Source organism: Sinohyriopsis cumingii, chromosome 2 (assembly GCF_028554795.1).
Source record: "Sinohyriopsis cumingii isolate HCF-2022 chromosome 2, ASM2855479v2, whole genome shotgun sequence".
Taxonomy (NCBI): Eukaryota; Metazoa; Mollusca; class Bivalvia; order Unionida; family Unionidae; genus Sinohyriopsis; species Sinohyriopsis cumingii.
In genome coordinates this window covers 13146199-13159306 of record NC_142962.1, presented here as the reverse complement: position 1 = coordinate 13159306, position 13108 = coordinate 13146199, and the positions used below count along the sequence as shown (strand labels likewise).

At 36.0% G+C, this 13108-nt stretch overlaps 1 protein-coding gene across 1 annotated transcript in view; it reads left to right on the top strand.

Annotated features, from left to right (window-relative positions):
* LOC149804350 (GTP-binding protein 2-like) overlaps positions 1 to 13108 on the top strand; it is a 56072-nt gene that overhangs the window by 16214 nt on the left and 26750 nt on the right. The window contains exons 6-8 of the mRNA XM_089939253.1: positions 863 to 1037; positions 5613 to 5829; positions 9419 to 9554. Of these exons, the coding sequence (XP_089795379.1) occupies positions 863 to 1037; positions 5613 to 5829; positions 9419 to 9554 (528 nt within the window). The remainder of the gene's footprint in view (positions 1 to 862; positions 1038 to 5612; positions 5830 to 9418; positions 9555 to 13108) is intronic.

Sequence of the window (13108 nt, the reverse complement as noted above, 5' to 3'; positions counted from 1 at the left end):
ATTGCAAATTTCCAAAATATTAAGATGCTTCATCTTTCATCCTACTCTTCCTCTGTATTCATGTTTTTCAATCTGTGCCAGAATTAATCAGTTTGACTGTTGTAAAATGAGTATGAATGTCCCCGATTCTTGTCCTCTTAACTTTTGTTTCCACAGCATTTCTTAAAATTTGGATTGTTGGATTTCAACCAAACTTGACTTGCAACTTCAAGTAGACATTTCCCCTGTTGGCTTATTTGCCTAATTTTGATCTTCCAACATGACTTTACTTTGAATTGTTTGATTAAGTCAGTTTGGCATTCAACTTTATATTGATGAGACTTTGAAAGAGTCTCCAGCCCATCTTGCTGTCATTCACATGAGCTATGACCCCTGATTGTATGTCTTCGTAAATATTGATTTCCACAGTATATCTATGCTTAGGATTGTCTTATTTCACCTGCAGCTTTTCAGTTATCAGATGTCTACTTCCCATGAGATTCATTGTTATCTTACACTGCCATTATTAAGTGCAGTGATTGTCTTTTTTTTAAACTTTGGTTTTTGCACAGGATCATCATGGATTTAAAGCAATTTTGTGTTGCTTGCACAGATTTGTTTATCAGCATTTGACATCATCATTTGTAGAGATATGTACCATTACTGTTGGATACAGTATTGTTTCCAGAAAGTTTCTCTGTTCCAGGCCTTGCTGAAAATATTGTAGCAAGCAAGACCCTTTGCAATGCACCCATTGTCAATAGCTGTTGATACATTAATAAGTAAATCAAATGTGTAAAAAGAATAACATATCTTCACAAATTTTAAAAAAATATATTTCCTAACTGACAGTTGTGTTTTAACTCAGCCATTCTCCTGACAGGTTGTAAATTACAGTGAGTCGAGGTCAGTTGAGGAGATATGTGAACACTCCACCAAACTGATAACGCTAATTGACTTGGCCGGCCATCATAAGTACCTGAAAACCACCATATTTGGACTCACCTGCTACAAACCAGATTTCTCCATGCTGGTTGTTAGTGCAAATACAGGAATGGGTAAGTAATGGTGGGAGAAGTGTTGAGATTTTTATACCCATACTTTTGGGTCAGCTGTATTGTGATGCATGCCCATCTGTCTCTAAATCACTGTCTTCATAAACTGTTTGATGAAAATCTCCAAAGTAGATACATTAATTATGGTAGCCATATGTACACTGTACATGGCCAAGGAAAGATTAGTTTGACACTTAATTGTGTGTGAACTTCATTTTGTTCTTCCTCTTATAAAAACAATTCATTAGGCTTAGAAATCACTTTTCTGGGCAACCTTGTTGTCATGAACCATATTTGGATGCTGTGTTTTTCAGTTTTTTAAATTCTTATTGCATACATCGAAGCACAGGTGATGGGGAAAACAAAGAATTTTGGGGAACTTTTGTCTTAGTGAGAATGAAGGCTTTCTCAAGGCTATGCTTTCTGTTATGGTGTTACTAATAGATTTGTTTTAATACTAAGGTGCTTTAATAGCAGTAATACATTGCCTACTACTATTGTATTTCTTTACCATTCTGAAACACCATGTCCCCAGTCCAAGCTAAATAATGCCACCTCCAGTTAGAAATTGGAGGACTTTAATAGAAAAGAACATGATCCCAGTCTGATAATTTAGTCATAGACAATATATAGAATTCCTGCCTCATTTTCCTTGGACTTTGTGCTAGTACACATGCCAAGATCACACATCATTATTCATCCTTGTTTTTAAATGTCTTTTTGGCCATTTTTAATACCATTTAGTGATAGAGCATTTTTCTGCCCTGTCCTTCCATTATTTTAGTGTTTTTTGTGTTCCTTGTGCTAACTTTGAAATTTTTTTTAACCTAATTTGGCAGATCATGTTTATGTTCATTATTAACCCCTAGTTAATAAACAATGTTCAAGATAGTATTAAATTTGTTCTCATTAAGAGATATGTCACAATGTGTGGGTAAGCAGGGGTACAAAAAGCTGCTTATTGTATACTGGTTGTGCTTACATAGACGGTTGTTCTGTATGTTGTCTATGAACACAACTATTGGTTTCATTCCCTAGCCTGACTCATTAATCCCCACCTCCCTTTCTTGGACTCTGTTGCATCCCAAGTGGAGATATTGACTGGGATCTGGGCTTTTATGGAACAAACCCTAGTAATGATCACCTCACATGCTAATTTGTTTTTGGATGCCTCAATCCCATTGAATGAGGCTTCATTCAAGAACTTTACCCATTAGACAGTCTTCCTGCTTTTCTTAGCATCAGTGAAGAGGAGATTGCTTCATTCCTTGTCAAAGGAAAATTGTTTATGGTTCAGAGGTAACTTTGATTCTGTTTCTTTTCTTTGCCAACCCAGGTTCTGGCTAAGAATCAGCAACCTTCCATTTCTTTTTTCCAATTCCCAGTCTCATCTATATTTGTGCTGTGGATGATCGAAATTGGCTACTTTACTCAGTTGTGGCCTGGAGGTTTTTTCTGTCTTCCTCTAAAGGGGTAAGGAAGGGTCAGAATCACCTCTTTTTTGTATCTCAAGGGCTCCTTTAATGTTTCAGTGGTCACCATTTTCAGGTGGACCATCCTTACTATGAAGTTAATCAGTCTCTCACCAAGATGATGCATTCTTTCATGAAAAGTAAAGCCTGGGGTTAGGGCTGTTGCTGCTTCTTGGGCCTTCTTGAATCACTCTGCTTTCAATGTTGCATGCATGTCAACCATTACGCTTTTGGCATAATCATTACGCTTTTTTTCTCTCACTAAATTACGTCTTATGCGTAACTGTTCATATTACGCATTTTTGGTATATCCCCCTCCAAAAAAATTCATAATTTGTTTTCTCATTTTTATTAACATCCCATTAATCCCACAAACCGTATTCTAGAACAGACGGCTTCTGTGTAACTACGACATAAGAGTATGCTTGTCTGAAGACTTGCATGCACTTTCCTTACATTATTATGTTCTATTTATAGCAGTTAGACTATTTCCAAGAAACATGCTGGTTTCTACTCTTAATTTTTTACCTCGGTTTCTATTTATAGCAGCTGTATGGCTTAGGAGAGAACAGACTGGTTTTCTAACTTTTAATCTTTGTTCGCAGATTTTTTTGTTCTGATTCATATTTGGCACAGAACCAGTCTGTATGTATTTGACGCAAAACGTCAAGTTAGATTTATTCTAGTCGATGCGAGTGTTAGGGTAACAATATTTTAAAAAATAATTTCACAGATGGATTAGGAAAGATGAAAAACCGATTCAGAGATGAATACATGAATTACACAGTACAGCGTTCCATTCTAGGGCAGCTTCACTTTCCATGCAGGATGCGTGGAAAGAATTTTAATATTGGTCATGGTGATAAAACAAAGAAACCTTGAATTAGCACGTTTTACTAACTTCAGTACTAAGGTAATTTCTTATTACAGCAGAACTAAATTGTGGACATGAATTTTATAAATGCAGAGGCGTTATCTACCGAGTTCTTAATAGAACACAGACTACCCCTAGCGGTAGAAGACTACATTGGTCCTTTGTTCAAATGAACGTTTCCTGATTCCAAAATTGCAGAAAATATGCATGTGCAAGAACAAAATCATCTAATATTATCAGGTGTTTAGCAGAAGATACTTCACTTAAAATATGCAGAAGCCATGAAAATTTGGCTTTTTAGTATCGCAACAGACAGGAGTAGTGATTATGACAAAAGTTGTACCTAGTCAGTCTGTGTAAGAGACTTTGACAACAGTAAGGGCAAAGTCATAGTACTCTTCTTTCATTACCAGAATTAACACTGGAGAAAACATTTTTGATTTGCTTGATAATGCGTTGAATAAACATAAGCTGGCAAACTGTATGGGGGTTTTCAGCTGATACTGCATCAGTGATGACTGGAATTCATAAAGGAGTTGAATTCTATATTTTGAAAAATATCTCCATCATTGTACGTATCAGCTTGTCTGTCATATGATGCACCATGCTGCAGGAAAGGCTGCTGATAAATTAGAAGGAGAACTCCTGAAGTATCAAATTGGCACTCTACCTGACAATGTACTTTATGTGGACAGAGTTGATTTTTTTCATCTTATTTCCCAGCTAAAATATTATCAGGTTATGAAAAGAATATTGGTTCTTTACCATTCTAATGCTGACTGTGAGAGATTGTTCAGTATTGTTAACAAAAATAAAACTGAATTCAGATCCAGGCTCTGTAACCCAGCACTTAGTGCTCTGCTTGTGTGCAAAACATTTGTAGTCTCAGCTGGTAAAAAGTGTTTTGAAATGCATTATGAGAGTCTGTTGCTTTTTAAAGCTCAAAGTGTTATATATGAAAACTTAAAGAAACTTAAAGCAGTAATTGTTGTTAAAATTCCAGAGGGATAAATAAATCATTTTGTACATATGCTTATTTAATTTTTATCATGTTATATGTGGATTACTCTTTTTCTACTCAGATTACTCTTTTTATCTACTTGGATTACACTTTTTCCTCGCCAGGGGTTGGCATGTATGATGTCGTTACAAGATCAGAATTCTGGTGGTCTTTTTCATCCTTTTACCTTTGATATAGATAGCACCTTAGCAAAGGCATTGACTCCTTGTGTCCCATCCCAAAATCATGTGGCAAAACCATCGACCAGCTTTCATTACTGAATTCTCTTACCAGAAGGGTTAGTGCAGTGTGTTCTTATACTAGTCTTTGTTTGGGGGGCAATCAGCCTTGCTCCTAAATTGAGCAAAGAAGTAGTAGCGGATGTTGTATTACTGCTGTTAAAATGTAGTTTCTAGGGGGTAGGGGTAAAATTAATTTTTATTATGAAACTCACCTAATACTATTTCAAGGATTCCCACCTCAACACCAGCCCTGATGTTCTATACTCCAGGACCATGTAAAATGAAGACAGTATTTTATATTATGGCTATGACTCAGGAATCGGACTGGGATCATGTTCTTTTCAAGTTTGCATCATTAATAGAACTCTCTTATAATTTTTTACAAACTACTGTTTATTTTTGTGCCTTCCTTGCATTGCTATTAGCACATGATTGTTCCTAATCATGATTGATTGGACACGAATGGAAAGAGACTGCAGATTGATTGTTTGATTTGGACATAGATTGAATCATGTAACACATAGGCTCTTTTACTTTGGAAAAGCAAGTTTCTTAAACCAATCACTATCAGTAGGAATATTAACTGGATTAATTGTCTCTGACAGAATATGGCAATGTATGGTAAAACATTTAACAATTTTCTTTTCTTAAATTATGGGGTTGGGATTTCTGTGAATATATATAGCAAATAATTGCCAGCTACCTTGATATAGTGTAACATTTTGTGTACTATAGTAATTGCTTCATTTATTTATTCAGAATACTTTATCGATTAAAAGCTCTGTTCAGAAATGATTAAAACATTTACATGGAATTAGAGAGATCTTGGTATTTAATTCTCATAATTAGGAAATGGAACATGATCATTAATATCTATTTGTATTCATCCTTTTGATCTTGTATTTTTTAATATTACTGAAATCCACCAAGACATACATATTCTAATTACAGCGATGTTTCGTGTCATGATCGTCAATGTTTACATTTCAGCTGGAACCACAAAAGAACATCTTGGCTTTGCCCTTGCGCTTAAAGTGCCCATCTTTGTGGTCATCACCAAGATTGACATGTGCAGGAAATTTATGATTGAGAAGACCATTACACAGCTGGAAAGGATCCTGAAGTCTCCAGGTTGTAGGAAGATCCCATCTAGAGTCAGGAATGAAGATGATGCGATAACACTTGGGGAAAATTTTGATTCTGACAGGTAGTTAACTTTCCTTCATTAGGGCCCCAGCATCCAGAGTCAGGAGCCCCTTTAATAATTGCCATTTCTGTCTGTCCATCAGTATTTTTAAACTTCTTTTAATTGGCATAGTTATGCAACCTAAACAACTCATCATGTGGCACATGTTGATGTGCCTTTTTATGGTTTGAGGGCTTTTTGGTCAAATTTTAACAGTTATTGCCATTTTGCTACCCCTCCCCCCACCCCACTGCTGTAAAGACTTCAGTATATAGCAAGTTATCCAGCATATGGTCCATAGGCCAGAATCTGGCTCAGTGGAGATTTCTGTTTGACCCACCAACCTTATATAACAGGTAGTGCAAAGCATTTGGCTAAGTTTGTAATGTCCCTGTTCAGTGAGAAAAATAAATTGCAGTCTGTCTGCTCGTGTGAAAAGGTTGGACATCCTTCCATCAGGCACACAATCGTGTTAGCATAACTAGTCCCTGAGTTCTTGATGGATTGCCATGAAAACTAGGTAAATATGGCCATCCCCAGAAGGTGTACATCACTTTGACTGGAAGCTGAATGAAGTGTTATGAAAGAATCACTTTCTAATCTACCACCAGGAAACTTGGGTAATTATTGTGGTGGTCATCACAGGATGCAAATGAAGACCTGCTCATTTTAGCTCACTGGTTATATACCAGAAGAGTGTATGGAATGGCCTATTCACCGTCTTCTGTCTGGGAATCCATTAGAACAAGTTTGCTGTTGCTACTCCTTCTAAACTATGAGCACAATGGTCATCTTGAAAATCTTGTTTTCACTAACCCTGTTGGCAATAACAAGATGGGGTTTTCAGTATAAAAAGAATTAAGATATCTAGTTGTTCCTAAATGAAAACAGTGCTACTCAGAAATTAAATTTTACAGTATTGAAAATCATGTTGGTTGCACATAAAAATGATGCCAATCAGACCTCCATCTTGAAAATCTTATCGCTACTTCTCTTGAATGGATGGTCATATATGTTGGGATTTGCCATAAGGTGTCCCCATATGGTCGAGTGGGCTAAAATGCTCACTGTTACAGATCATTGCCATCTCAACTCTGTCTGCTTGGATTCGAGTCTTGGATTTGACCAATGTTGGTATGTGAGAAAGCTTGCCAGTAGCTTCTTGTGGGTCAGTGGTTCTTTCTGGGGTTTTCCGAGGGTTCTTCCTCCACCATTTATACTGGCTGCCATGTTTAACCTATCTTGTGCTGAAAAATCGCATTAAACCCTACAACAACAACAATTTGCCAAAAGATTTCTCATGATGTCTAGTTCATCCTTAATGAAATGGTGCTTATCTGATATCTAGTATGGCTACCATAATAGCCATTTTTAAAATCTTGTTGCTACTCCTAATAAATGGAAGGTCATGTTGACGTGGGCTTTCCACAAAAAGACCTTGTATGATGTCTAGTTGGTCTTGTATGAAAACAATTGCCAATCCGATATTCAGTATGGTCACTGTGATGGCAGTATTGAAAATCATGTACATACTGAATGCATGGTCACATTGACATGGAGTTTACTAAAATATTTCTCATTTTATCTAGTTTGTCCTAAATTAAAATGGTATCAGCCTTACATCCAGAATGACAACTATGATGGCCTTATGAAAATCTTGTTATTGCTACTCCATCTGAATGGATGGTCATATTGATGAATGCAATTTTAACTCAAAAGGCTTCTTATGATATCTGGTTAACCCTAAATAAAAACCTTTGATATTACCTCCAGTATACCATGGTCATATTGAAAATCTTGTTATCAGTCAAAAATATTATGGATGCTTCAACATTTTGTACTGAGAAAGAAGAAGCAGTTTCATCTGGAATCCTGAAAAAATTATGTCTGGAGAAAGTTTCACCCCTTTGATTTTATGGATATGTCCTGTTGTCTGTTGTCCTTTTGTTGTCTACCTAACCATTATCATAGGTTTGTTACTGCAAATCCAAACTAATTGGAGGATTGCCATGAAAGCGTACACAAACATTCACCCCAAGGTCTGGTTGGTGCTAAATAAAAAAGGTGCCATTTGGATATGTGGTATGACCATGTTGAAATCTTTTATTACTATTTCTGAGAGATGGTCATATCTTTCAGTAAAAGACTTCCTATGATGGCTGGTTGGTCCCAAATAAAATGGTGCCAATTTCACAGACAGAATGGCTACCACAACAGCCATCTTGAAAAGCTTGTTATTGCTATCAGCAGTGACTGTTTTAGCCTTGAATATAGTGCACTTGTGATATCCCTCACTGTTGAGTAATCGAAGTCTCCTCTGTCCTTTCCCACCCCATATGTAATATTTTTTATTTATGTTGGGGTGCAGGGTCCTAGTGCATTGCCTATCAAACAATTGGAATTTGCTGCCATCATGTACTGGTGGAATAGGGTAGCTGCATGCCAGCGGGCCAAGCAAACTTAAACAATGTTATATTGAATCATACACAGTCTTGCAACCTCCATGTAGTCTCACAATATCAACAATAAACCCCATTCCAATGTGTTAGCAAATTATAACTTTCTGATAGACAATCGAGTCTGACTTTTACCCTGACATAACTGTCCAAATATCAAAAATGGGATGAGAAAGGCCAGAGGAAACTAAAAGTAAAGTTTAAGGTGCTGCTAACAATAGCTCCAGGAAGCTTCATTTCATTCACTTATCATTAAAGGTTGCCAACTAAAGCCAGCTGTCTTTTGATCTCCGTGAGATTTAACAACTACTTAATGCTTAAAGGGTGAACACGTTTTCATACCCAACAAAAAGTCAATAGTGTGTTTCACAATTACAGGTAAGCTGTCAACTAATAATTTTATTTAGGAGCTGTTTTTACTCGTAATGAGATACAAGTGTTTGTATGAAAGAGAGATAAATGAGTTCATCTACTAAGTTTGAGAGAGAGAGAGATAAATAAGTGCATGTACACAGTTGTAGTTTACTTGGTTGTTGCTAACTAGGAAAACAAAATACATGTATCTTGGTAGCATACTCTTACGCTAATAATAATACTTGTGAAATAATAATGACAATGCTATTCAGCTCATAGTACATGAATTTTTCTTGAACAAGTTTCAAAGCTGTATCTACCTTCAGAGGTCACTTGTTTACAAAGGCCACTTTTGTCTTTTCCGATGGGTTGCTGATAGATAATTAGGTTTGACTGTATGTACCATATTTCCAGCCTATAAGTCAATGCAGAGTATAAGTTGAATTTGCTAATTTTGGAAATTTTCCATACTTCATCATTATAATGGTTATACCACACACTTCTACCTGCATTATATAGCCTTTTACTTTTTTATAAAAGTAAATGCCAAACCACTGTCAGTTATTACCACTATGGCTTGAGAAAAAAAAAAGAAAATCTGGTTGCTGTCATTAAAGGCTTTAAAAAACAACTACTTCAGATGACTTCTCAGAAAGAAAAAGCTAAGCAGAATTAAATTGAATTCAAGTTCATTTACATACTTTCCAAGGCTTCAGAAGGTACAAATTGTTCATCTCATAAAATTCGTTTGAAACAAGCACTCATGTAAGATTCTCTTCATAAAATATTTTCATTTTCAGAGTCGTTCCGATTTTCACAGTGTCATGTGTGACTGGAGAAAATCTTGACCTTCTGCTTAAATTTCTCCATGTTTTACCTCCACTGGGTAACTCCAAGGAGCGTGAGAAGCTTGTACAAGAACACACAGAGTTCCAGGTAATAAACAGAACATGCTTCAAATGTTGGGAATTCGAATAATATCTTTAATTAACAAATATTAATTGAAATGGACCTCACTTCATTTACCTACTAAGGGTATTCAAAAAAAAATTAAAGTGACCCAGGTGGCCTTGTGGTCTAAAGCATCTCACCTCTGTCTGCATGGACTCGAGTCTTGGGTTCAGTCAATGTGGGTATGTGAGAAGGCTTGCCAGTAGCTTCTTGTGGGTTGTTGGTTCTTTCTGGGGGTTTTCTCAGGTTCTTCCTCCATCATTTCAAAATTAATTCCATTCTATAACAAGCTGACTGTGATCATTGAATTATAAATAGATAGACTTGCCACCTTGCTTTGATCAAAGTCCGATATATTGTAACTCAGTTTTAATGCACTTTGATTCTGGACATTCTGGACATAATGAGGGCTGATTTAAATGTATATTTAAGCATAATATACACAATTCCTATTTTTAACTCTCCTGGTTGTAACAGCAAGTGAGTTTTTTATATGACCTTACATCCATTGTGTGTTCTGCATGATGTGCCCTATGTTGACCATCCATCAGCAGTTGCTTGTTACCACTCCAGAGGTCATATTTCTTATCTGTTTTGATTCAGATTTGAATATAAGCTTTGAAGATTTCAGATGAGTTTAATTATGAAACAAGATCTGCACATTTATGGGATGATCATGCATGAGATTAGCTGCACTTGTCATTACTCTGGAGAACATTTCTGATCCAATTTTCATTAGACTTGGAATATGGGCATACATCTTCAAGATCTTGGATGAATTTGTTTATGAATTCCACACATATCAATGAGGTTATCTTGCATCTAAGAAGATGAGGTTGTTACCATTATAGAAACTGCAGTACTGAGCCAAGTTAGAGTAAACTTTCTATACACATTTAAATCTTTAAGTTCTTGGATTAATACGGTTATGAGCAAGAACCACTTATATTACAGTAATGAGGTGAACTTGCATCTAATAGGCTGAATTTGTTACCACCTTAGAAACACATCTGATTTTCATGATCCTGCATCTGATAGGCTGAGCTTGTTGCCACCTTAGAAACACATCTGATTTTCATGATCCTGCATCTGATAGGCTGAGCTTGTTGCCATCTATAGTACAAGTCACAATGTCACGTAGGCATTCAACACTGAATATTTCAGTAATGGGTGTAATTGTTTAGAATTTGATTCTATATACCTTTAAGTGGTAAGTATTCACTTCATTTGGATTCTTATAAGTCCACATTCCTTTGGAAGGTCATTATTTAGACACCCCGAAAAGTGCATATGGCAAAATCAGTGTTAAAGTACGTAGACATTTTTGGATCAAATGAATCTAAAAGGTACGATCAAGTACAATCTGGATTGAATGTCATGCGCAGTGATATCACAATGAAAGCTATACTTATTGATAAACAAATTACTGCTCTATATTGTGATGATTCCACTCTACCTGTTCTTTTCTTGACCAAATGTTAGTATGTGACCACCATTGTTAAAGACCATGGAGATCGATAATTTTTGTCTGGAAGTTTCTTGATCAAAGTTAAGGTGCAGAACATTCAGTGATCAGGATTGAAAAGAATTTGATTAAAGAAAATTTTTATTAAATTTTAAAAGAACAATTATATTTAATTTAAAATGAGTAAATGCTCATACATGACCCATGTGACTTTCATTATAGCAAACATTTCTGATTCGATTTTTATTAACATTAATCATCTATTAAGCTCTTTGATGAGTACAGCTATGAGTGTGATTGATATACATAAATGATATGAGCTTGTGTTTCATCGGCTGAGCTTGCCAAATACTTTTGTAGTGCTTTTTCTGATCCAGCTTGTGAAATAGTCATATCGTAAAGATGTTGGATGAGTCTATGGACAATCATAAGGTAATCTTCTGTCAGATTGTCTGGGCTTGTTACCACTCTTGAGACAAAATTTTTATAGGATTTGCTCCAGTTTGATAAATAAGAGTATATGATAATTGTCTTTGATAGGTTTTTTAATAAGTGAGGTTGATGCATATTAATGAGGTAATTTTGGATGTGATTGGCTGAGGTTGTTACATCATAAGATCTTGAGACTATATTTCTCGTTCAATCTATATATGCCTGCCATAAGATAGAGCATGTCATATTATGATGTCTCTCCACAATCTAAAAACACCAAGCTTTGTAAGTAGCTTGCATTCAGGGCAAGGAAGAAATCTTATCAGTTTCAGGATGAAAAGGTCAGGTGTCAAGGTCACTGAGACTGAAAAAAAGAAAGCTGCATATTCACAGTAATTTGACTTTGTATACCAGGTACCTTGACCATGCTTTGTAAAAGTCTTCCATATGTAATACAAAAAAAGATGCCGGTTGAGTTTTAGGTCAACAGTCAGGGGCACAGTGACTTGAAGTAAAATGGTTCTCACATACCTTGAGTTCTTTTTTACCAGCTTTACCCATCTTTGTAGATGGCTTGCAGCTGAGACAATGAAGATACCTAATAATTTTGGGATCAGAAGGTCAAAGGTCAAGATCACATGGACTAAAAGAAGGAGAAGCCAGAAGGACTTCAAAAAAGAAATTGATTTCCACAAAATTAGTCATGTCCTGTGCCAAAAACCATGACAAATGTTTTGGATAACTTGCATTTCAGACCAAAAAGAAACTTCTTGATTTTGGTTCTGTATGTTGAAGGTCAAGGTCACTGCAACTAGAAGAAGAATACTAAAATAAAGCTCAAATGCACACAGAACTTTAGATGTGTGTAAGTCAAGATTACAATTTCAGATTCAGTTGGCACATTACTCTACTTATGATATCAGCAGTAATTGATAGTAAATTTCAGTAGAGATATATATTGGCTGATACATGCAAGGACACTGATTTTCATTAGTAAATGGGGTGAAGTTGTATTATTAGTTCTACTGGTCTGTCATCCATGCACGAGTTTGTTATTGCAATTCCTACTAAACTACTTGAAGTATTGTCTTGAAACTTTACCCTCAGATTCATCCCATGGTCTAGTTGGTCCTAATTGAAAATGGTGCTGCTCAAATATCAATAGGGCCACCACAGTGGCCTCTGAACATATTTATATCACTAATCCTCCTGAATGAATGATTATATCAGCATGGATTTTTCGCTGAAAGACTTCTTATTATGTATAGTTGGTCCTATGTGAAAATGGTGGCAAACTGATGTTTAATATGGCGACCATGGCAGCCATCTTAAAATCTTGGTATTGTTATTTCTCCTGAATGTTGATCATATCAGGATGAGGCTTTTTATGATGACCAGTTGACCTTATATGAAAATGGTGCTGATCTGATGTCCAGTATGGCCAACACAGCAGCCATCTTCAGAATCTTGTTAATGCAACTCCTAAATAAAAAGTCATATCTTGAAAATATTATCTCTACTTCTCTCTAAATGTATGTCTGAATCAGCATGAAGTTTTCAGCACTAGGCTTATGACACATAGTTGGCCCTAAATGAAAATGGTTCCAGTTGTACATCCATTTTGGCTGCCACAATGACTGTA